General features: G+C 36.7%; 1 protein-coding gene across 6 annotated transcripts in view; it reads right to left on the bottom strand.

The window, feature by feature from the left end:
• The window catches only part of cntn5 (contactin 5), a 114,980-nt gene that overhangs the window by 37,064 nt on the left and 50,655 nt on the right, over positions 1–27,261 (bottom strand). For 4 of the 6 annotated variants that reach the window (XM_082503530.1, XM_082503532.1, XM_082503535.1 and 1 more), the window contains 6 exons: positions 20,846–20,969; positions 20,559–20,734; positions 9,375–9,470; positions 7,873–7,896; positions 6,006–6,209; positions 845–947 (listed from right to left, as the gene is read on the bottom strand). In XM_082503530.1, the coding sequence (XP_082359656.1) occupies positions 845–947; positions 6,006–6,209; positions 7,873–7,896; positions 9,375–9,470; positions 20,559–20,734; positions 20,846–20,969 (727 nt within the window). The remainder of the gene's footprint in view (positions 1–844; positions 948–6,005; positions 6,210–7,872; positions 7,897–9,374; positions 9,471–20,558; positions 20,735–20,845; positions 20,970–27,261) is intronic. The other 2 variants (XM_082503533.1, XM_082503534.1) reach the window with 1 other exon arrangement.

The raw sequence follows: 27,261 nt of genomic DNA, 5'->3' as shown, positions 1-27,261 counted from the left end.
TAAATTAAATCAAAGTAAACAATTATGAGGCCCTTAGTCATCCGCAGATTAGAGACTGTTTGCACTTAAGATAGGAATGAATAATTTATACTGCATAAATACTAAATAAAGAGCAAAGATGATAAATTATTACCAGAATTATTTTGTGTCATAAAAAAAACACCACTGCAATGGTTTTGCAATCTTGCTGATTAGACTGATTTTACCAATAAAGTTCCGCTTTTCGTCATCTAGCCTACCTGTGTTTAGAGATAAAGTCTTTCCCAATTTCAGAACTTTGACAAAGAAAATAAATATTCCAAAAGGCAATATTGAAGCCAGTAGCACTAACTTTAGTAACTGTGGAGAGTGGTTTGGATTTAGTCTCTGTGGAATAAAGAGTGTTCCCTCCTGGCAGACAACTATTACCAATTTCCCTTTTTTTTCCTTCCAAACACATAACCTTGGCTTTCTACATTCATAACGGACCCTGAAAGCACCCAGGAAACACAGCTACATTAGGGCTCTCAATTATAAGAACACATGGGTCCCTAGGGCTGAATTCCCCATTCAGTCCCCCCCCCACCATGCACTAACATGCCATCTAACAGCCAAGCTACGATGCAGCACTTCTCTACACTCACTTAACATACTGCCTGAAGACAAGATATGCCTGCTTCCCATTCAGGTAATGGAATAATGTAATTTAAGGAAGAAAGAAAAAAAAAACACAGGCAGGATTATCTAAAGGATCTCTCAGCAACAGAGCAGCGATAGGCTGTACTTTACTGTTCCTGGTGATTAATATGATAGTGCTGTAATAAACAACTACCAATATTTGCGCAATATGTCCTTGTTTACTTACTTTCCTAGAGCGAAGCACTCCAGTCTGACAGTGACTCCTTTGGCAACCAGAACAGATGTAGGGAAATGCACTTCAATTTTGGGCTCATATTCACCCATGACACCTGAAAAGGGTTAAGAAAGAGAAATTGTACTCATTAGAAGCAGGTATTGCAATAGCTGGTTGGTCTCCAGTTTGCTATTATTCCTTTGCGTCTTGCAGTGTGGACACAAAAACAGACTGCAGTGATTTAACAATTTGATGTTATGGCGATTTGTTCAACTTTGTTGCCCATATACAGACAAACAAAGAAATAAAAATAATTTAGGCACCCATTTCCTCTTTCACCTGCAATTTTTTCAAAATAAGAGTAACAACTGAAGGATAAAATTATATGCTATAAATGTATTCTTCCTAGAGATTTGTGTTGGTTAAACCTCTTAAAATGAACAGTATGTTAAATCAAAGCAGTGTTTAGGTGTGGAATGCACATTGTGCACACCATCTGGAAAATCATTTTAACCATGAACCTTAAGTTTATACAGTGTTATTTTAATAAGACTATTTAATTGACAGAGCTGTAAAGCACACAACTTAATAATTATATTTTGAATCCCTACAAAAACAGTGGGTTAAAGCATGAGCAAGATTAGCTAGGGTTAGCACTTTGGTAGATTGCAATTTAATTTGTCTTAATATGTCGCAGATACTTGGAAGATGTGGGAATGTAAGGAAAAGTCTGTAGGTGACATATTAGCTTTATACGAAAACACAAACAGCACATTAAGATGACGTACAAACAAAAAACAAACATTCTCCAGCAGAAGAGACAAAATGACTCCTACTATTGTCCTCAAGAATTAGTAATCCGCTCAACAATTCACAAACACATTGTGAAGGACACAAGTGATAACATGTTATCAGTCTTGCTAAGTGCCACTATGACTAACACCTCTGTTCTAAGCCATCGCCAGAGGACGTTTCCTTTGTTTATTCATCTGTATGTTAAGCCGGCTATTTATTTTCATTTACTAGGATGATGTGTCAGAGATGGTAATAAACAAAAAAGAAAAAAAGTGTAACAAAGAAAAACATCATCATTTAAAGGGATTTACTGTTATCTGTCTTATTAATTGGGTGTTTGCAATACGAATATTATCTGAATGTTTTACTTTTCTCAAAGGAAAATATGTGTTATATTTAAATCCTTTATTTATCCAGGTAAAAGTCTCACTGAGATTAAAATCTCTTTTTCAAGAGCCAAGGCCAGGATAGAAGCAGCATTTGTAACAAATACAAATATAAATGAGCAAATATAACTGACACACAACAAGCAACGAGCAAGCAAATACAGCATCCAGTTCACATGCAATAATATGAGAACAAACGCATCCTCAGGAGCATTCACACTGACCAAGAGAACCATTTTTTGATCCTTAAAAAATGATATAAAACCCCTCAAAGAAAATCTATTCTGCCAATTTCAGGTTCTTCTGTAAATGATTCCAGGAAAAAAAGGGGGGTGACATACTTTAAAGCTCTTTCTCCAAACTGTGTTCTGACTCTGGCAACGATTTGCAAAATATTGTGCCAGTGAAGGCAATACTGACTACTTTTTACACAGAGATTAACAGTGTATACATATATAAACAACCAACAGGAAAGTCTGCAGGCATACAAAGAGAGCCGCTTAGCAGCAGCGTGAAGAGAACGGTGACATACGGTAATGTTAAATACACAATCATTGCATTTGAACATCACACATCCACAGCTGAACTTGAATACACATCAAAACATATCAGAGCATGTGTAGCACGACTCCACATGCATTTTAAAGTACATGAGCACCAGGACAAATGACCCGCTTGACATTTGAGAAACCATAATTACACCTTCTACTACATGCACCTGACACTTTTTATGTGATAAAATGAATGAAGAAAGGGAGTGGGGTTATTGAATTGTGGCCCACTATGCATGGAAAAGGAGTTTTATGATATTTGTTCCAAAGAACTTTTCAATTTCAATCTCATTCTCAACATTTATGGCTCCAAAGCAGCCCTTCACATATAATGAATTTGCAATATTTCACTGGCTCTTGCCATAGTATATTCAATATCATATTCAGTCTCAGTGGCTGGACTTGATAGAATTGGAAGAACTAATGTGTAGACTCGGTGTGCTAAAACATTACCAACCCTACAGCGTAGCATTATATTTTATGTTCCAATTTCATTTATTAATCACATGAAAATTTGATTATTTTCTCGTTGTATTTCATTCTTCTGCCAACCAATTTCAAACTATAATGCCTGTTAACTTTTACCGAAAATCCAAGTTAATACAAATTTAAAAGAATGTATTATTAGGCCTCTGACCCAGCAACAGATAGGTTTTATGATGCCGATCAAAATCAAAACTTCTGAACTCCGGGTCATATATGCACTTGATTAATTAATCTGTGCATGTACAGATTATATGCATTATATGCACATTATATATTTGTTTTCATTAAAAATAGCACATTTAACGCTCTTTAAATTAAATGTTTTTAAACTTCAAAAAGAACATAGACGTATACAATGTGCTATTAAGAACAATGACAATTATTTTCTTTCCTTTTCAAATGTGTATTCATTCAAGGACAGGGAGTTGTTTTGACTATGCCTCTACAGTATGTTGGCCAAAAAAATCATTCTGACATCCGATATATCTATGAACCAGAGGTCTTCAATAATAATTTAGTAAAGTGAAGCAGAGAAAAACATGCCCATGCGTAGATGTGCCTGCAAACATTGTCTTTCACTGATATTATTGACACAGTAGTGAGACAGAAAATATGTTATGACATTAATGACAGCTGTGCTGCCGAAGCCCAAATAAAAATTGCAGCACTTATCTGTATAAACGATAAAAATACACCATAGATTTTGGTTGCATTTCTGTATTTATAAGGTACTCTCCCAGCTACATGAGATTTATTGATGGATAAATTCCTTATTTTTCACTAACCATAAGACATGAATATATCTGCAATTTTTAGTCCAGTTTCTTGAATTTTGTTTTATTACCTCAGATTTAGCTACTGTTTATCCCTATAATGCCATTTGTATCATATTTAATACATGAGTTTCTGAGACCTCTATCTCATCAACATGATCAATACTAAACTCTTTTTTTTTTGTCTAAAATTGTTGTTAACAAAAAGTTGCCAAAAACACCCAATGTATCAAATGCGATATCATAAACACCATGATATAGCAAAAAAAACCCAAAACTTTTGTGGATTTTGTAATAAGGGTTAATAAATATCTCAGTTCCAAAAAAATCGGAATTTTCTGGCTATTTTTTGATGGGTTGGGTCTTACGGAGTTAATATAAAAGCATGCATCCATAACTTCTGAAGCTGTAATCAGTTTACTATCAGTGACAATTTACTTTGTAATGTTTTTATGCATAACAAGTATCAACAAAGGCAATTATGTGACAGCTTAAAGCATGCACACCTAAAGTAAACACGATAGGCCGCTAACGCAAAGCTGATTAATGTAAAACTGCTTTGAGGTTTGTGTTGTATTTAATGGAAATAATATATCTATATGTTAAACAAAAGAAGGATGTTAGAGGGAAAGCAAAAGCAACAAAACAGCTACGTACGTATATGCTGTACGTGCTTTACACTGGTTCACATCCAGAACCACAGCAAAATAATGCTATGTAGGGCAACACTGTGCAATTGCTTCGAAATTCACTAAAGCAGAAAATCAAAGAGGTGTTTCTGAGATGAACTGTTTTTAAAAGGTGTATTAGTCTGGAGTTTAGCGTTTAGCCCCGTTCTGCTGAAGGTGGATTGTGATCTGACGATCAATGGCCTCCAGCTGGGTATAATGGAACCCAGATGCTTGTTTTGATTAAGAGAGTGAGGGCTGGAGCTGACAGTGGTGAGCCACGCACAGATCCAGCTTGAACTGTCTGCTGTGTAATAATCACTCATTTTTACTGAGGCACAGATTGCAGTGTCTAATTGGTCAGACTCCAATGACTGAAGGGTGGGAACAGCACGGCAACATTTGGGCGACTGCTGTGAGGTGCGCCAATGTAATTTTCAGAATTTTACACCCAAATTCACAACATAAGAGGCTGCTAAGCATCATGAGATTTGAGCAAGAGATGCCAAGACGTTCTTTGGCGTAATGGACCTACAGGTGTAGTGATTAGATTTGGCCGTGTTGTGTTGCAGGTGAGGGTGCTGTTCTTCAACCCATGTGTCATTACCAAATAGGACACGGTTGGTGCAGAACTCATTTTCCTTCGTTCATTCACTATTTGAAAAAAAAAACACAGCAACAACTAATCTTCTGTTTCTTTATCCAACCATGAAAAATATTAAAATGCTAATAGCCGACTGACCATATGCCCTTATGACTACATTTTGCAGCTCAGTTACAGAGACACAAACCAATTTAGCACTGTTATGTGCAAAGTGTTTTGTATGTCTCAGGGGGCCACTTCACACAAGGTTATGCAAATACAGAGCAAGAATCTTGCCGGAAGGCATGTAATTGTAAAGAGGTAAATTTGCGTTGTAACATTTGGAACAAACGTGTTTCTGAGGCACAGAGGCCATTTCACAGATTCACTGGGGATGTAATCTCAGTGGCTCTTTGAAACCTTGACAAAGACAGGCACCTGCGTGAAGTGATGGACGTTTCTCTGTGTAGTCGGATGTAAAAAAGCCTGTAGGTGAAATCCACACCTGTATCCAACAAACAGCTCCACACCATGGCTCCTGAGAGGCTAGTATAAAAGAGCAAATTCCCATCCACAGCAAGGGCCATTGATTCAGTTAATTTTATGCAGGAAAATGATTTCCCCGATGGCCAGTTTCACCAAAGCACATTGTGAGCTAAGAAGGCTCCCCGCACTAATGTTAAAGCATTGCTCACTATCTATTTATGGTGTGTATGGAATTCAAAACGCCCTCTACAAACATGAGGCTCAGTGGAAAGCAGAAGAACACCCGACTTTATTAACCTATCTGATCTGAAATTTTCCTCCAAATGCATTTCTACACAATATTGTACACACACAGAATATAAAATGTAGTTTTAGCTTTCTGTTACTGTCAAACAAACATTGAACTTTAAAATTTTCTGTGTTATGTACCCAAAAAAACACTCACCGTCGGTTTTCAGTGTCAGAGGTGTTGGGGGACTAAGAACTCTTGCATTTGTCACTGTGTTTTTCACCAGACAGATGTAACTTCCTACATCAGAGGGCTGCACCTTCGAAATATAGAGGTTTCCCGTATCCTGGGAAATGAAGCGTCGACTGTCCTCGGCGACAAACGAGGGGAATTCATTAAACACCCAGCTGTAGATAATCTCTGAAAAGCAAGTTAAGACAGATACTGTACACATTAGGAAAAAAACTTTTACATGTATGAATTTTGATCAGCTCTTTATCTGTGTAAGAGTACCCAAAAAGGTCTTCTTAACCTCTTTAACAAATAAACTATTGCAATGTACTGAAATATAACATTTATATACTAAAAATACACTGGTTATGAAATGGTCTAAAGTACTGTATAGACGCATTTTGCATTACTGCTTATTGCCTAATACTGCTTAATGCTCAATATAATACTGAAACAGTGATGATTTAAAGGAGTCATGAGTATGGATTTTATGTAGCAACAAAGCCAATTGATCATCACAGACTAAATTAATCTAAAAAATAATATTAAGGTGCTTAAAGTTCAGAGAAGAAGACTTTAAAGACCCTGTTATTTGCAGGGAGGTTAATCTAATTAACCGGTGATTATCAGAAAGGTAAAACTAGCATATGATAGGGTATCATTCCAGGACAGAGTGATTCCAATAAGCTTGGTCATGTGTATGAACGTGCTTATGAATGTATTCAGAGTCATTAAAAACAGATTTAGCTGGCTTTTATAGCAAATAATTCTGAATGATTATCGATGTAGATGGATCACAATCTTTTTTAGATTTCAAACAAAATGCAGTAAGAGTAGAAGATATAAATACCTGATACCTGTAATAAAGTACTTGGTAAGATGTATTGTATTTTAGCCATTTGTACCTTATGAATGTGGCAGAAGTGACAGTTTAATGTATGGATAAATGGATAGATGAATATGGTAAATACAGAGCTAAACTGTGACATATTTCCATGTGTTACACATTTATACATAGCCAAGATCAATATTAAAGTGTGAAACACAATTAAATTCAATCTGTGGAACGCTGCATCCCATTGAACATTGAACTTTTGTGCTACAACTCTTCGATCTGGATCCATAATCCATGAAAGAAACAGACAAAGAAAGGATAAGCTTCTTGTCTTCTTGGTAAATAATGAATAACTGATGTTTTAAAGATGCAACATTATTAGTGCACAGATCTTATGACTAAATTCAACACTCAATTTAAGCTCAGTGTTAGTGGACTCCTAAATACTGTATTTTAACAGATTACTGTCCAAAGTTAGCATCATATGTTGCTATTCTTCCCCGAAGAGGGAAGAACAGGTAAAATAGTGATATTCCAGATTCTGGTCCACAAGTCAAACAGGACCCTGTAAAACTAAAAAGAATAACTTAACACAGAATATCATTGCTGATATAAAAGATAACAGACCTTGTTCTAGACAATAAGCATTGTCAAAGACGCCAGAGTTTCATTACACTCTTTCTATTCTTTATACGCAGCATTTACCCAAAACACACAGAAACTTCTCAAAACCATCAAACGGAAGATGATCAACTTTTCATATCTCAGTGACTCACAGCTATTTTTACTCACAAGGCCTTTGCAAAATAAGTGGCATTTTAATGTCTTTGAATCCTCCCACAGCCATTTTAGCCCAAACATTTTTTAGCACTCCCTCTTCAATATGAATTTGAACTGTGACACACCAAAGCATTCATCACAGTAGGATATTCTATGGATGAGGCATCTAATCAAAGTTTTTTGAGATCATTTTTCATTTCGTGTAAGCAATGCCGAAGAAATAAATCATAATCTTACCTGTATTGTGTTTTTGAGTATAATCTGTAAATATGAAAAAATAAGCATCAAAATAAAGGCTCAACAACATGTTGAGACTGGCCTCTCATATCCCTTTTAAACCTAAAAGTTAATATCACAACATAAAAAGGGGAGATCAAGTACTATTCATTTTTGGCCTAAAGTATGATTAGTGTAGCAACGCTTTTTGTGGATAAATGCAATGCTGTAAAAGCTTAGAAGCTTAGGTTTATAGTTGAGGGAAGGTAAGCTTATAAAATAGAAATCAAGACAACAATATCCAAGCTTGTTCCCTGACAAGCAGTTTGTATCTTACTGTATCATTTAACCACATATATACAAGGAACAGGTACAGGAAACCAGAAATTTCTTAATCAACAAGCTAAGGTCCTTCAATTATTCTGTGTAGCACAAATGTATTTTGTAGATTAAATTTTCAATGGATTTTCTTATTTACTCTTTAAATGCTGATTTTCTGTTAGACTAATAAATTGTAAATCTAATGCAGTTGCCCTGAATTACGCATTTAATGGCTGAGTGATTGTATAATATATTCTGTATTGATCCACTTGGCCCGCATAATGAATATAATGCAAGCAATTCAACACGGGGGACTTAAAGTATGTCATTATGAAACCTGGGTCAATTTTACAGTTTATAGTAGTAAGACTGCAACAAATTTCAAAAGACAGAAAATCACTATTTCCATTATGCTGTCATCATGCTAACATCATCGCCAGTGTTTGATTTCAATCACATGCCAATCAGAGTTCCAAGCATTCAAGAAGAGACCTTGGTCAAAAAATTAAATGCATGTATGTATGAGGGGTTGATTTTCAAACTCCCTGTGAAAAATTCATATTCACACATACTCCTTGAGCAAGGGCAACATCTGCACTATGACTGATGAAAAACTTTAAGGTTGAGAAAACTCTGTACTACACTTACATCTGTCAGTCATTACGCAACATTAATTATTGACTGCGTCTCTTTTAAACAAGCTATTTTGTCACCGACTCTCTGGTTGCTACCATGAGATGCAAAATGGCATCTAGAAATGTGTATGGGTGCTGAAGAGCACTTGGCAAACGTTCCCATGGGTGCAGTGCAGGAGAATGACAGAGCTGATGCAAACAGAAAACCTCATAAGAGCTTATATTTAAGGACGACTATAGAGAGGGATATTAAATATATGGCATTAAAGATGGTGGCTGTGTGAAATAATTGGCCGTGTAACATTTCTTTCTAGTTGTAATGATCCAGTAAATTTAATCTTTCATAAGTGGAGTTCTGGCTCTTTGGTCACTGTAACTTGGCACACTAATATGAACAGCATGGATAGATGGATAGACAGGACAGTGAACAGCTATGAAATATAAATAATCAAAATACAATGCATAACATAAAAATAAACAGTGGGAGCAATAACTCACACTGGAGTGGTAATAAAAGCAAAAAATGAATTTCTTCTTCTGCCTGTGATTGAAAAACTAAACTCTTACCTGGTGAATGGGGAGGAGGGGTACACATGAGTACCACACCTTGGCCTTCACGCACAGAAACCCCACCCCGGGCCTTTGTACTGAAAGCACCAAGATCTAGAACAGCATGGAAACGAAAGCTTTCAGTGCAAATAAAAACAAATACAGTAAGATATAATGAATTTATACAGAACCATCATTATTTCTGCTGATAGCCTTTGACTTCATCATTTGATGAGGGAAGTAATTTTGATTTGGTGAGGTAACAATAAAGCTTTTGTTCTCCCCGAGTGATAGTACCTCCACAAAAACATGCTGTACTCAGCGAGAGACAAAGAACAGACAGCTTATGTATTTCTTTTGAAACTACGTACTTTGAACCACTACAGTGGTAAAAAACAACAACAGGAAAATGTTAAAAGCCAGTAAAAACCAGAAAGTTGCATTTTCTTTTCTATTTTACTTTTTTAATAAGTTCTAATTTAAATTACATGGAACTTTACAATTATAGAGTTATGTGTCCAAGTATGTTTTTTTGACCCTGTTGTTACTGTTCATGACTAGAACAATGAATGTTTCATTCCAGAATTGTAGCTTTTTGGAGCATAACGATGGCTGCTAACATTTAGCTGAAGCAGTGGCAAAGTGTGGAGATCAAGTGACAGACCTCTAACCTGGGGCAGGTGATTAGGTCTTCATGGCCTTCATTCCATAGTCTTCACAATTATGCCTCAGAGTGACTTGTGAAACCGACTTTGTGGCACATTTAATGAAAATTGTGGTACATGCCCTTTAAATATCATGTTTATATATACACAGCATAGTCAGTGTCTTTAAAAACTGAAATAAAAAACCCCTCACTGGATTACTGAACTTTGTTTTGGTGAAATAACTAAAGGATAGTTCAGGTAGTGACCACACTGAAAGATTAAGAAAAAAAAACAAAACAAAAGAAAAAACATTGGGTATACGGCACTTTTTCATTTAAACACCCAATAGAATGACCTGCCACACAACTTGGATTTGCAAGCACTCAGTCCACACCACCAATCAATTTGCTATGCCCACCATTTCCTGTGCCTAGAAAGAGACAGATCCAGCACTAAATGGACAGTTTATCAGCTCCTGACAGTGAGCAATCTTGGAACAACAACACACAAAATTAAAAATCCTGGAATCCCAATGACTGAAGATAGCTTCTTTTAATGTCTAATGTCTTTTACAAACAACTGTGATTGATCTTTTATCTAAAATTGATTCCAGTCACATTTTACATTCAATTCAGTGTTAGATGGGGACAATTGGCTTGTCCACATTTCAATGTTTTTCACTGTTGTTGACTTTAGAGATAGGTATTTCTATGAGTTGTACAGCTAATACTGCCAGTGGGGCAGCATGGTGGCACGGTGGTTAGCACTGTTGCCTCACAGCAAGAAGGTCCTGAGTTCAATTCTACCATCTGGCCGGGGTCTTTCTGTGTGGAGTTTGCATGTTCTCCCCGTGTTTGCGTGGGTTCGCCCCGGGTACTCCGGCTTCCTCCCACCGTCCAAAGACATGCACTTTGTGGGGATAGGTTAATTGAACAATCTAAATTGCCCATAGGTGTGAATGTGAGTGTGAATGGTTGTCTGTCTCTGTGTGTTAGCCCTGCGACAGACTGGCGACCTGTCCAGGGTGTACCCTGCCTCACACCCTATGACAGCTGGGATAGGCTCCAGTGCCCCCCACAACCCTGAAAAGGATAAGCGGAAGCAAATGGATGGAATACTGCTAGTACCTACTTACAATTTGGATGATTTACCAACTGCTTATTGATTCCTGTATTTTTTTTCTTGGGGTTTTAGAATTTATGCAACTGTTTTATTTTCTCTGCGCCTAAATAAAATTTGCTAAAAGAAGAAAAAGAAATTGTTCTGATGCAGGAAACACATCTAGCTGACAAAGATCATGCAAAACTTAACAAATTAGGTTTCAAACATGTCTTCTATTCCTCCCATAGTTCTGGGAGGCGAAGGGGGGTGGCAGTTTTGATATCCTCAACTTTGAACTATGAACATATTTTGGAATTTAAAGATAAAGAAGGCAGATATATATTGATAATGGGTAAAATTCAGGGTATAATGACTACTCTCTTAAATGTGTATATTCCCCCAGGCAGTGACTGGTCCTTATATGAGCAGATTTTGAATTTGGCAACAACAAGGAGTCAGGGAATTTTCATTTGCGGTGGTGACTTTAACGTCACATTAAATGCCAAGTTAGACTCTTCAAATGGAAAAGGCGATCAGAGGAGTATTGGAAGAAGAATGGTGCATTTTATGGACGATTTTGGACTACTAGATGTGTGGAGAGATCTACACCCAAATGACAGAAAGTATACCCACTTCTCAATTCCACACAATGTATATTCTAGGCTAGATTATATTCTCATGTTTAAGAATGACCTATTTAGAATTAAAAGCTGTGAAATAGGCGCTTGTACCATCTCAGATCATAACCCGGTTAATCTTGAGATCTGCCTGAATAGCAAAAATAGATCCACCTTATGGAGGCTGAATACAAACATTTTAAATTATCCAAATATTAAAGAGAGTTTGAAAGAGGAAATAGAAACTTATTTAGAGTATAATGAAAATGAGGAGGTATCTCCAGGAATATTATGGGATGCATTGAAGGCAGTAATTAGAGGAAAAATAATTAGTATATCCTCTTACCTGAAAAAATCTAGGTGGGAAAACCGTTGTCAATTAGAAGACAAAGTGTTAGAGCTACAACATCTACATTCTGTGACGCTGGATGATGATATCAAATCTGACATAATAAAACTTAGGAAAAAAATAGATGATTTAAATATGATAGATATACAAAAGAAAATCGTTTTTATTAAACAACAGCAATGCGAGGTAGGGAGGAAATCACTAAGACTTCTGTCTCTTAAACTTAGGAAGCAACAAGCAGAGAGGACTATACATAGAATAAAGAATCCTCTTAATGGACAAATAGAAACTGAACTGGGGAAAATTAAACTATGCTTCCAGAATTACTACAGAAAACTTTACTCCCAATCTCCTGTAGATAACAACTCTGTCAATACTTTCTTTTCAGGTCTAAAGTTGCAAGGTGTGACAGAGGAACAAAATAAAATGCTGTTGTCCACAATAACTAAAGAAGAAATTTACTTGGCAATTAAAAGATTAAAAGGAGGGAAAATGGCGGGGCCAGATGGGTTCGGCCCTGAATGGTATAAAATAATGCAGGATCATTTGATCCCCACCACGATAAAGACATTTAATTGGGTAATGGAAAAGAAAATTATCCCTCCTTCATGGAGGGAAGCAATAATTTCCATTATACCAAAAGAAGGAAAAGATCAATTAGAATGTAGCAACTATCGCCCAATCAGTGTGTTGAATATTGACTACAAGTTGTTCACATCTATTATCTCTAAGAGATTAGAAATGATATTACCTAGGTTAATACATAATGACCAAACGGGTTTTATTAAACATAGGCAGGCCCAGGACAACATCAGAAAGGTTTTGCATATATTGCGGCAAGTTGACAAACAAAAATTAGAGACCTTAGTGTTAAGCTTAGATGCTGAGAAGGCGTTTGACTCAGTGAGATGGTCCTTTTTATACAAAGTGCTTGAGAAGTTTAATTTTGATAAATCTATAATTGATATTCTCTCAGAGTTATACAACAAACCAACAGCTAAAATCCAAATCAATGGGGACCTCACCGAATCATTTATACTGGAACGAGGTACACGACAGGGTTGCTGCATTTCACCGCTGCTTTTTGCTTTGTTTATAGAACCATTAAGTCAGTGGATTAGGCAGAGTCAGCATATAACATGAGTACGAACGCCAGGAGGGGAACAGAAATTAGCATTATTTGCTGACGACTTACTTTTAACATTAACTTGTCCCTCACAGGCACTCCCCCATCTCATGGAAGCACTATCACAGTATGGTTCTTTATCGGGATATAAGGTCAATATAAATAAAACGCAGGTATTAACTTTAAATTACGAACCACCAGTTGAAATCAAGAATCGTTATAAATGGAAATGGGATGCAGATAGCATTAGGTATTTAGGGGTGGTAATACATCGTGACTTCACCAAAAAGTTCAATGCCAACTATGCCCCTCTAAATGAACCCATAAAATCAGATATACAAAGATGGAACACTATTCCATTTCTGGACCTACACTCCAGGATTGAATCAATCAGATTAAATATTCTTCCCCGACTGCTGTATTTGTTTCAGTCTCTACCGATTACCATACCACAAAAACAGTTTGCGGTATGGGATAGAACATTGTCAAAATATATCTGGAATGGGAAAAAAGCTAGAGTTAAATATAAAACGCTTCAATTAAAGAAAGAAAAGGGAGGTCGTGGGCTTCCCTGTCTACGAGAATATTATTGTGCAGCTCAGTTAAGACCGCTGATTTGTCTCTGTTGTCCAAACTACACCGCCGGATGGAAAGATGTTGAAGGAACAATAGTAAAAGAAATACCAGTTTCAGCTTTAATATCGGACATAAAATTACAGAATAAAATACATATGGCAGATAAACCTATACTGCAAATAATGATATCAGCTTGGAAAGAAGTAATAAAAATTGGTGGTTTGGAAAATGCCTCTAAGGTTTTAAGATGGTGTGCATATGATTCGGATTTTACTCCAAATCAATATGATAATAGATTCAAAAGCTGGATTTCAAAAGGTATAACCAATTATTATTCATTTGTCCATAAGGGTGCATTTCAAAGCTTTGAATCTTTAAGGAGTAAACATGACTTGGGATCTGATGATTTTTTTTAGATATCTACAGATCAGAAATTATTTTAATCAAAACTTAAAAGTGAACCTAAACGAATTACAATTTGTAGAAACATTCTTATTACTAACCAAATCTGAAGTGCAAAGTAAAATTATTTCTAAATTATATAACAGCATCTGGCGGTGTAAAAACGACATATTAAAGCGAAGTGGGAAAAGGAGGGTAATTTGACAATTACAGAGAAGTGTTGGGCTCACGCATGCAAGATACAGTGGGCTACCACTGGGTCTAATGTTTGGCGTGAATTTTGCTGGAAAAGCATTATGAGATTTTTCATTACCCCTGCTCAACAAAGATATCGAGGAATTGGTGATAAATGTTGGAGATGTGGGGGAGATGGAGCTAACCATTTCCACATCTTTTGGGACTGTAAAGATATTCGCCAGTATTGGTCTCTAATCCATGATCATTTACAAAATGTTTTTTCATTTCTTTTTCCTTCAACTTTTGAGACCATGTTTTTGTGCAATGCACCAGTGGATAAACTGAATTCCAACGACAGAAGACTCCTGTATATCCTTCTGGCCGCAAGTAAAAAGCCTCTTACGAGAAGATGGCTTAAGCCTGAACCACCAACGATAGAAGACTGGATACATTCTGTACAAGAGATCTATACGATGGAAAAAGTGTCATTTTATCTTAAACTTCAGAGGGATACCTTCTACGGAATATGGTCTAAATGGACAGACTATGTTAAGCATATGAGGTGTGATTTTGTGTATGATGTTACAACCCTGAGTTCTACGTAAACCTACCTGCCCTGTTGCCTCCTAACCCTAGTTTTTTGTTTGTTTGTTTGTTTGTTTGTTTGTTTGTTTGTTTGTTGTTGTTGTTGTTGTTTTTTTGGGGGGGGGGTGTTTTTGTTTTTTTCTTCTTTTCTTTTCTCTTCTTTTTCCGTCTTCTTTATTTTTCAATTATAAGTTAAAATGTGACAGCAAAGAAAATGTAAAAAGGCAAACTACTGTTATGTTCAACAGCTGTCCCAATAAAAGAGATAATAATAAAAACAATAAAAGAAGAAAAAGAAAAAAGTTTGCACATTTGCACATGCTTCACAGTTATGACTTTGATGTCACTGTTGTGCAATGTGCTCATGTCAGAAAACATGCCAGCACTGATAAAAGAAAAAAGCAGGAGTAATACAGTTCCGATAGATTGGAACAGGTCTTGAACCGGAACCAATTTCTGATTCCCATCCGTAGCTGTCTTGCCATTTTTTCCTGTTTTAATTGTCTTGGACAGCTATCCTAGAGATACTCTGTCATAACACCTTGGCCCATTTGGAAACAGCATGCCACCAGAGCACGGATGGAAATGATTGTCTCTGCGCTCCCTATTGATTCACCCGCAGCTGTCACCACCCTGTCTTCTATTGTCAGTGTAGCTTTGCTCTACATCTTTTCCCTTTTTTATTCCAACATAACTCATGCATTATCTTTGATCAATATATTTAATTAGTAAGCAGACAATGAGGAAGCTACATTGATTTTTTATCTAATGATAAAATAGGATAGAATATGAAATGACTGAGTGAGTAATTGGTGAGTAAATAACACAGACACGAGTACAGCCACAGTAATTACAGACCTACAACGTGGCTGCGGGAGTTGGCAGCAACCAGATGTGGATATGAGCGTTTCAGTATATTCTCTCCCTTTAATAAATTCTGCCAGGCTACATGTTGTGGAGAGAAGGGTCTTCTTGGGCAGCTTGCCTAAATTTGTCAATAATGAATGATATTCCAGACCTTAGTATATTTACTTTAAGGGCCTACACTTGCTATGATGTGTGTCTGAAACACACGGTAAAGGTAGACAATTCCTGGGAAACAACTCCAGGCACACAGGAAATTCAACATTTTACAGGAAGAAGCAACACAAGGGGGATATCAGGTAAGCACTAAGAAATCTGAAGTACTATTTGATTAACAAGTGCAAAAAGCTATATAGACAGAATGATCATTTAACATACAGGACAAATTAAGACCAAGTGGGTGCTTCAGTCATTAAATATGGTATGAAACCAGAAGAAAATATAACGTCCTTTTACAAGCTAAAGCTATGTACCCGAGTTAATATTATTGACTTTTTCAATAACGTAAAAACAAAAACAAAAAACATGGCCATTAAAGCTTCCAGAAAAATTACAAGTCAACATATGTCCATATAAATGTTTAAAATCCAAGTCAGTGATGAAATCTGCAGCAAGCAAAGGAACAGGTGCTTAATGTAAATCCGATATTTCAAGGTCAGTATGAATCAATTCAATCAATGAGCTTTACATCTGATAATGTAGAACATATCAGAGTGGTGTGTGTGGCTCTTCCAGTGCTTGATTTAAAGCATCCTGATAATTTCATTACTACTGTACAGCTTGGAGTGACTTGAGCCTTGGCCAGCCTCACGTCCGCAAAAAGAGAGAGGGGGAGAAGGACTCTTCGGAGAGAAAGATCTGACGCCTCCTTTCTGCCTGCTGCCTTCAAAGTCACGGCTGAAAAGCAGCCCAAGTGTGAGTTCAGTAGCTCAGAATTTCAAAACAAAGAGAAAAAAAGCATCCTACTGAAACATCTTTCGAACAGAGTACACGACCAGTGGATAGAATATATAGAGCCTTGACTCAACCTTTCCCCATGCACTCTGCCTTGTCCACTCTTTACTCTCTCATGACTCAGTGAAGCAGGGCTGTGATCAGTATGGCCGCTATCTATAGCGAGATAAATGAATACAGTGCATTAACATAGAGCCACCACCATAAATGAGGGACACTGACAGCCTACTCAAATTGATTCAGTCCAATAAGTTAAAAAAATGTATTTATTTAAAATAAATTTAAACGAATAATAAGATTAATTATTATTACTATTATTATTATTATTATTACTATTATATAACATAACCAGAGATGCAATAGCTCATCTGACTCACTATCCATTACAATTCACACATTACTGTAATGTGTGAAATAGAGAACAAAAGTTTCCTGAGTCATATAAAGTAGCAAAAACATTTAGGTGAACTGACACACACACAAGGGCTGTGAATGTTTATTATGATGATATTATGATGAGGCTTTCAAGATGTTCTCTGATAGTACTTATTAAGTTTTTGTGCAAAACAATATCAAGCCCATTAACCTTTAGTATTTTAAGTAGGCGTGAATCAAACTCAACCTGCTGCAGGTACTATATAGAAGTTGGAGGCTTCTTTCAGACCAGGTAAAGGACTTTAGTATTTACAGCGCTGTGCTTTAAATTCTACAATCTAACTGGGGTAATCATGTTCCAATCTAAAGTCAAAGTTACAAGAAGCCAGGTTTCTATATGCTGTTTAATATGCGTGTAATGCATTCCACAAGTCACATAGCTTGAACACTGATTTCTAGTTCAATAAAGCATCAATTACTCCATTAAAACGTTCAGTTTACATGGAAAAGAAGTACCCATATGAATCTGAACCAGGTAAAGCAATCAACCACTGTGCTACTGCATAAAAATGTGCAGTGCTAACATGAAAAGGGAAGGAAAAGTTGAGCTTCATGCTGAGTGATAAATACCCACCATTTGATATGCTGAAAGAGCGAAGGAAGGTTCTGCATTTAAATGTGTGCTGCAGGGCACCTTTCTTTGTTTCTGTGGCTAGGCTTTTGAAGGGCTGCACTTTAAAGAAATGTAGCCTACTGCACATTCACGCTGCTGAATATTTGTAGTGCACGAAGCAAAAGAAACAGTCACACAGATGTGTTATTTTACATGGTAGAAAAAACCCTGGAATGAATCTAGTGAAGAGAAGAAATGATTGGACTACTATTTCTGCTCATGGTTTAGCAAAGGCAGCTTCAGTCACACAAATCCCATGTTAAATATCATTATTAAATAAACAGCAAAGCAGCTGTTAAACATAGTACACAATCTTTGAAAATTTTTAGAAAGTTTCTCTTATTAGAGCTTATTTTTTTAATTACATCATAACAAAACATATGAATTTTGTTTTCTGTGCATACATATTTTTTATTGCTCTCAGGTATAACAGTTTAGCATAATGAACTATGTGTAAGGATTGTATCAAACAGCAGTACTTGCAGTGTTTGATACTCATTGAATTTTATATCTATATATATCTATATAGATATATCTATATATCTATATATCTATATCTATAGTAACAACATGATGACCTGCCTGTTATTGAAACTAGAAAATCCAATTTTGTGGAAAGGTTGTTTGGATGAAGTTGATGTGTGACAGTTGGCCATCATCTCACCTGACACACCTGCCAATCAACACAACATATCCCTAACCTCACTATCTGCTCAAACCACATTTTTTTCAATATGATTACCAAAGCAAAATGCACACACTTGAAGAACTGCAACAGTAAACAAAGAGTGACCAAAATATGATCCACAACCCCAGTTCCAAAAAAAGTTGGAATGCTGTGTGAATAAAAATTGAATGATTTGCAAATCTCACAAACCCTTATTTGCTTCAAATCAAATCATATGCTCTGGAGGTTGCCCAAAAAATGCATCTTTACTGATTTTAGATCAATAGAAATGAAACTTAAAAAGTATTTACACAAAACTAAAAAAGCTATACATAAAGAGTCCATTGCAAAACAGAAAACTGATTCTTTAAAACACAATGCTGAAAAACAACAAATGTGCCTCTTTAAATATGATGGTTGATACAGAGTCAGGCCAAGACAGTTTAAATTTATCGAAACAATGGTGGACTCTACAGTTTTATTTGGTACTCTACTTAATTTTACTGGGGATTACAGACATTTGCTGTCATTCAGTGCTGTCTGAAGTTGTTGTGTAAGGCCTAAAACTTCAGAAGCACACTACTAACCATCTTCTAAGAAAAAACAAATACCCTAAAAGGGGGAAAAAAACCTAAATGAATTAACAGAGTGTGTTAGTATGGGAAGTATGGTAAATAGTTGAACAAAGTTTCAGTTCCAACTGAAACTTTGTTCAACTTTGTATTAATTTAAAATCATCAGTTCCTCCAAGAGGAACCGAGTGGATCATGAGAACGCCAGCAAAATACCCACAGTAGTATAACATAGCCACTTGATTCCCTGAATATAGAGGATGAAGGTTCATGTTTACCTTTTAAATTTTCACTCACATGTATCTATTCTTATACCCATTGCCTCGGATATGAGAACTACTTTGAGATAGTCAACAGCATTAGCTGTCAGGGTCCTCCACTGTGAAACCTAAGGAAACACCTTCTATACTTTCCCATGTTTGCCATGTTCAACATCTTTATGCTTTGGGCTTAGACTTATAAATACACTAGGTGCTTAAATGGGATAATAAGAGCATAGCAGTAAAATAATGCTAATATTAGGTATAGATAATGCAACCTGATAAATTGGTTGTAGATTAGTTTGTTTTTTTTAGAAGTAAAAAACTCAAGCATAAATTTGTACATGACCCTTAAGTTTAAAAAGGAGGAGAAAAAGATCTGGATATGTTTGAGAACACAGATGAGGGTACATGTTGAAGTACATCTTGCGTTCCACACAAACAGGCACAACTTTTTTGAAGCCTGTGCTTTACCATCTGGGCATTCCAGCCTGCCAAGCAATCTGCCTTACACTTAAATTAAGACTGGTCCTCTTTTGATTTTTATTCACTTGGATCATATTGATATATATGAAACTTTGTGAATGAATGCAACCAAAAGTAAAGAAAGCACTTGGTTCTCTGGGCGTCAAGAAATGCTGTGTTTTTATAGAGAAGTTCATCCATTTTGCCTGCTACACAGCTGCAGGCCAATCTAGTGATGCCTCTTAAGTAATTCTGTAGGAACTCTAAAGCTCCATAACACTGGATGAGACTGTGTACCTTTCTTTCTAGCAACAACTCAGTGACTGGGAAGGGTAAACTACTGGTAAGAGTAGTATGGTCATTGCCCCCTGAGGAAACTGAAGAGCACCCCAACAATGCATTTTGACTAAAGGATAGTGTCCCTGGTGATTCCATGTGTGCCCTCTGATATTTATTATACTGTGGGAAGAAACGTGCAGTTTGGTCTCATTTAACACTTGCACTCGAGTGCATATACCCCTTTAGCAGTATCAGATGGAGCTTGTGGGAACTATATTCAGCAACAAAACAAAACAAAGCATAGTGTTTATTTATCCCTAGAACCAAACAGGGCTATTTTGACTCAGAGAGACAAAAGGGCTTAAAGCTAAGTATTTGCTTCATAGAAGTTCTTAGTCTGACAAAAATGAAATGCACTTTCCATTTGTTTTAATAAATACTGACTTACAGTGCGGTTATCTGAACTTTACTAGGTAGAAAGTTGGTGTAATAAAGCAGAGAAATCATACTCACATGCAAACTGTAATAAAGCATCTCGACTGAGGACAATCCCAATGCTGTTCTCTGCTTTGCACTGGTACTTTCCATAGTCAGTGATCTCACTTGCATTGGAAATAATTAAGTTTCCGTCGATGAATGTGTAGCGGTAATCTGCCTCTGAATCTACCTGCGTCCCATTGATGTACCAACTGAAAAACATAAGAGGAATAAGGTTTTTGTTATATTTGTGATGAATGACCAACTTATTTTCGAGTTAAAGCTGAAATTTCAATTAGCACACAGACAAACGAATGCCACACCTGTATGTGGGTGGTGGATTCCCCCGTGCCTCACAGTGCATCACCACTTTCTTTTCATCAGAATCCAAAGGAAAAATAACATCATCTGGCTCCTGGATAAAAACAGGCCCAAACTCTTCACTTTCTACAACAAAAGAAGAGATGGAGAGAAGATGATTATAATTATCATAACAGAGTGCCAGGGGGCTTTCTATGAACTCTGGAATTTGATTTGTGCATGAAACAGTAGGAAATTTGCAATTTTTCACAACATTAAAACCACCTGCTTAATATTGTGTGTATCACTTTTATTCTGTAAAAGCAGCTCTGACAAGTCAGGGCAAGGACATGACAAGTCTGGGGTGCACTGTGGGATTTGGGGACTTTAGGTTACAAGATGGGGCGCTGTGGACTGGACTTGCTTTGGTGCATTTTTGATGGTCACCAAGATTGGGATCTAGAGAGCTTGAAGGCTAGGTTGATGGACTCCTTGTTGTGAGTCTTAAGCCATCAGGTTACATTTTCCTGCTGAGGGAGGTTGCTGCCAGTGGTTAGTCCATGTCAAAGTAACAGTTAGATATATGTGAGGACCTGAGGGAAGATCACTGCACTATGGACAAAATATTCCCTTCACCTGTCTGTTTTTTAATATTGTGGCTAATTAGTGCATTCCAGATTGAGCGATATATTTTATAACTAATCTGTTAGTTCTAACATTACAAAGAACTGAGTAATCCTCAAAATGGCACTCTAAACTGAATTTTGAGCAAGAACACCTGAAAAGCATTGTCCTTCCAAGAGCTATAACAGCTTTTGAAGTTAGAAGTGATCCTTTCCTCAGGGTAATCTTTTAGGTTTCTTATGTTAAAAATGAATGATGATATAAGTTAAACCTTTAAGATTATCCATTAAGCTTTTATCCCATTTCTTTTAGACGTTTTTGGACACACTGCTGTTTGACTAAATGGGCGAGTGATTAACGAAAGACAAGTGATGGTCCTGACTTTGCTATTTACTAAAGTATTTTTGTTGCCCTGGCTTGGGAGTGCAAAGCAGGGAGTGTACATCTTCTATCTCTTTGGGCTTTGCACTTGATATCCAAGCACATACAGTTTGCTAAACAAAGGTATCAAATGGTAAACAACCATGTTAGGGGACTGATAACATTAGTACGATATTGTTATCCATCTTCTCTTCTTACAGATTTGTTTCTGTCCTTTTACAGAATAATTTAAAGATGCTGCCACTGAGCAGAAAACAGGCATTTTTTTTATTTGTTGGAGGGAATATTATAACACAAGCATTATTTTTTCTGTCAATCTTTCTGCAGTGTTCACCTTCTTTGCTATGGTGGATACCAGGCCTCTATTTCTTTCTTTCTTTTTTAAAATAACACTCTTGGCAAGCAGAAGAATACATTAAAAAAAATAAAAAAAACAACACACACACACACACACACACACACACACACACACACACACACACACACACTAAAAGGACCTTATCTGATATTCAGCAAAATTATTTACTGTATGTAACTCTAATATAAGTGCTTTAATATGGTATTAATCAATTGCTATATACAAACAAATGTAATAAGACAGACCATTGCGTTTAAATGGGAACACAAGCTCATTTCAAATACGCTGTATTGAAAATAGTATTTGCTTGTCTGCCTTAATATGCATATGAACTTGAGTGACATCCCGTTATTAATCCATAGGGTTTAATATCAGCCCGCCCTTTGCAGCTATACAAGCTTCAAGTCTTCCAGGAAGAAGACTTGAAGCTGGAACAATGGGAATTCTGACCATTGTTCCACAGTTCATTTTATATTCTGTTTATTTTTTATTGACATCAGTTATCTTGTATCTTTATTTCTTACACCAAATTAATAACTGCACATTGTTTAGAGGCATTTACTACTCTGTTACTTTTGTGACCTCAAGTTAAAAATCTATCTTAGATCATTATTTTAGCCTCTGTTATTAGTAAGCAGTAGGTAAATGAACTATTAAACTTATAAATGCATAATGCGCACTAGAAAATTACCAGCCATGCGTTACCACATCACTGACTTCCTAACTCATAGGATATCCCAAAAGCAAAGAAATATGACATTTTGAACACTTTTGATCTTTCATTTTAAGGCACAGAGCACAACTGTCATCAAATGCATGTGCGCGGTTCAAAGGGAAAACTGTCATACTTTTGTTCTTTTAGTTGAAAGCGTGCAGCATACATGGGGGACACATGGGTTGTTAGGAGTCCAGAGGTACCTACAGTGTGACCTCATTAAATAGATTTTAATGAAAGAGCTAAGATGAAACTGTCAACCAATTTGCTATACCAATATATACAAGACACGATTGTTTTACAACAGTACAGAGAAAACTTTAGTTGTAAACGCCACTGAACTACAGGTTACAAAAAACTTACCCAGACATCAATGTTTTTTGGAGGTATAATGTTTTCAATGTCCTTCTAGCTCTGACACAGTAATGTGTCAATAATCACATCAGAGGATATGTGTCAGACAAGGAAAACTAAATTGTTATGACACATATAAGTTGATTTACTTCAACTGAAGGGTTCTTTGGTGCATAGATTTTAAAATCCATTTACAAAACACCCAGTTTGTTACCTATTGAGCGGCAGACTGCAAAATGAGCATCTAACAAAAAGGCAACATTTGAGTTTGGGGTGCAGGCCAAACAAAACTGTGCAGGCATCCTTGCAGCCTTCTTCAGGACAGGGCACATGGGTACATCCTCTCTCAATGTGCCAGTCTTCTGCTTTTCTCTGAACAGATTGCAACTCCTCCCTCCCACAAAATGGGACCTGTTAAGGAGGGGTTACACATTCTGCCATGAGCATCCACCTTTCGGCGACAAGCATGGTGCTGGAGAAAATAGTCTCACTCCTGAGGAAGGGAGCAATAATGATGGGCCTTCAGAGGGGCGTCTCCTCTAGTGTTCGGTGTATTGTAGCGGTAAGTAAGTAAGTAAGTATACGAATTGATCGTTTTTACGCCCAAAAAATATTTTTCAGTTTTTCTATACTGGTGCACATTCCTAAAAAAAAATCATCCCAAAGATTGTAGAATAATTAATTATTATCAAACAGAGCTTCTCAAGTCAGCCGGGGAAAAAGCCTGCCTTTTAAAAAAAAAGAAATATATAATAGACAGAAGCGAAATGTCAGTAATTTTTTTATTTATTTCAGTATCATTCAGCCCTGGAGTTTTCTGCTTGACAGTCCCTGTTGCAGTTGTGTTGTTTCTTCCGAGTGCTCTTTGTTTCATTCGGCTGGTAACAGAAAAGTGATGCACCTTGTACGGCAGGCTTCCTAGTTGCATTACACATCAGATTTACAGACATTGCAAAAGACAGCTGAATCTTGTGTTCTTCAAAAGAATTGCACATTTAGGGATATTCTAAGCTCTGTAAACAGAGCTTCTTTGAAGTTTGCATGTGACACAGGAGAATATAGTAGCTGAATATATATATATATATATATATATATATATATATATGCAAGTCATGCATGCTGCTGTTTAAATCAGTAGTTTAAGCAGCAGCATGCCCTCGTCAGAGACTAACACGTACCTTCCCTACCTTTCATTGACATTAAAAAACTCAAAGCTAAGCATGATAATATCAGCTATTTTTGTTAACTTCATAATCATTGAACTTCCAACCTGCAGTGGCTCCATGCAATGCCAATGGGACAGCCAGCTTAACAACCAACTGGTTAACAGACATAATTACACTGAGCATTTTGCTTTAGTTGGCCTTAGGGAAGGTTTTTATCCTATATTTTGCAATACTGTTTATTTATGTGATACTTTTGAATTGGTTTAGGAGAGAAAAGAGAAACAAATAACAGAAGTAACTCTGCTTTATTTTGTCACAAAAAATGATTTTTTTCCCCCTGATAACACTAACAGTTTCAGAATCTATCAGTACATTCAGTCAATGGCAACTTTGCTAGTGTAAAATGTAATTTTTATAATTTAGTTAACTTACATAACAATCCTCAATTGAATTCTCTACTACTGAACTGAAATTCTTGCAGCACCCAGTTTGGATGTGAGCCACTTTCTCAAGATTGTTTTTTACAGTCTCCATGTTTTGGCTCTGACATCCAAAATATTTGTCACATTTGTGGCCACAACTGTAACCATAGATTTAGTTCAGTTAACCGTTGTCATTAAGAGCAGAGCATCATCGTGTGTGAGAGTTGGAGAGATAACATTTGGAAGATAAACATGGCAATAACAATCAGAGAATTATCCCCAGAACCCATTTTAATACACTTAGGGCATTCATCACTAGCTGACACTGCATTTGATCTGGTACATAATGTCAGCAATGCAACAATACGAGTGACTCAACCTTGAGTATTTGCCGCTATTTAGAAATAATCCAATGACAAAATGGGAATCATGTTGTTTTTTCTTCCCGTGCTGTATATAATCTCTTTCATACTGTCAGCAATTCATTGTTCTACAGGGAAATAAATAGCTTTTGAAGTAATATCCTCATCACTGGAGGAAAATGAATCAATATTAAGTTGCAAACCTTACAGTGCATATAAAGCAACTGATGTCAGTCCTTGCAGTGTTACTAGTTCTAAAAATAAAAGAAGCCCATCAGGTCTTTACATTTTCTGCATCTTATTTACACGGCTCTCTGTCTGCACATTCAGACATAAACTCAGCAATATCAGTGTGCTGCACCTGTCCTGCTTAGTTTAGCGAATGGGCCACTGAAAATTATTAAAATATTTGTATTTCAAACACAATCAAGTTTCAGGTGAGTCCATGTCATAACATATAATATATGTTGCTAAAAGGTGCAGGAAATGCCAGAATTGACTTATCATAATATACATTCACATGGAATTTATATGATATTTATATTTATATTTATATATTGCAGGAACAGAAAAACATAGGGACAGACAACCTAAAAAACGTAATTAAACTCAGGAAGTGATATTAGATAATATCGAGCTGAGCAGCACCCATTTTTATTGTGATGTCAATCAGCATACAAATATGTGGACCTAATTCATCAGTCTAAATCATATTATTATAAGAATGATATATTATTACATCTGATAATAATATATAATATATAATAACATCCAGCAGTATTGAATATTTAAATTAAGTTTCATCCCCTTAAGTGAGGGAAATATGTTTAACAAGGAAGAGAATTCCTACAGTGTTCAATCAGTGAGGATGTAAACACCTTCAGATTAAAGCAGAAAATTAACACTTAAGCTTCACACTTAGTGTTTAATTTTAAATCCAGTATGCTGGAGCCTAAACAATAAATGACTATCACTGTCTTTCTTGGCAACACTGTAATTCTGGTACACAGTATATTATTTACAATGCATTATTGTGCAGACAGCCACAGGAAAAATTCATATGCATTCTGTTAGCGCTCAAAGGCAAACATAATATGGATTTAACTGACTTTACTATGGGTACGGTGGGGCAGTGCTATATACAGTCGCCTCAGGGTTTGAACCACTGAATGACTGGCACTTTTCTATATGGTGTTTGAATGTTCTTTTGGTGATTGTTTGGGTTTTTTCCAAGCGTTCCAGTTTCCTCCCACAGTCTAAGGCATGACTGTTAACAGTCTGAGACTGAACTCTATCCTCCTACAGCATTCTAAATTGGTTTTAGGTCTACATGTGAGCATCAGTGGCTGTCTGTCTCTTGGCTATCTCTTGTTAACCCTGTGATGCACTAGCAACTTATCTCAAGAGTTTGTCTTTGGAGTGTGACAAGAAGCCAGAGTACTCTGATGGAGTACACACGCACATGGAGAACATCCACACAGAAATCCACCAGGACACATTGCAAAAAGAATGATTGAATTATTGATTGATAGACTGATAGAAAGAGCTAGAGTGGTCAGTTGGTGTCTGCTCCAAAGATCTGGACAGGGCAACTTCAAGCTAATGTTCTGCAAAACCCAGGTTGCAGCATTATTTTAGTGTGTCCTAGTACTCTCTCCAATTTGAAGGCCAAGTTCCATATAATATGGGATGTCAAAGACAGGGTACACTGGCAGCTGGTGGATTTTGGTGGATGCAGTGTGATGGTGTTGGGCAGCATATCCCTCACTGGCAACGTTTGTCATCACTGGAGCCAATCCCGACACTGAGAGATCAACTTGAGAATCTGCAACAAGTGGCAATCCCATATCTCCACAGTCTGAGACTGAACTCTATCCTCCAACATGACAACACTCGTCCTCACAGAGCAGGGTTTATCAGGGACTCCCTCCAGACTCCCTTGTGAGTGTAGAGGTTGGAATGGCCTGCCTACAGTGCTGATCTTAACCCTACTGAACACTTGTGGGATCAGCTTTCGCATGCTGTTTATGTCAGAAACACACAATCACACTGGCTGA

This window comes from Aulonocara stuartgranti (genome assembly GCF_965226115.1).
Source record: "Aulonocara stuartgranti genome assembly, chromosome: 14".
Taxonomy (NCBI): Eukaryota; Metazoa; Chordata; class Actinopteri; order Cichliformes; family Cichlidae; genus Aulonocara; species Aulonocara stuartgranti.
This window is presented reverse-complemented; position numbering and strand designations above follow the sequence as displayed.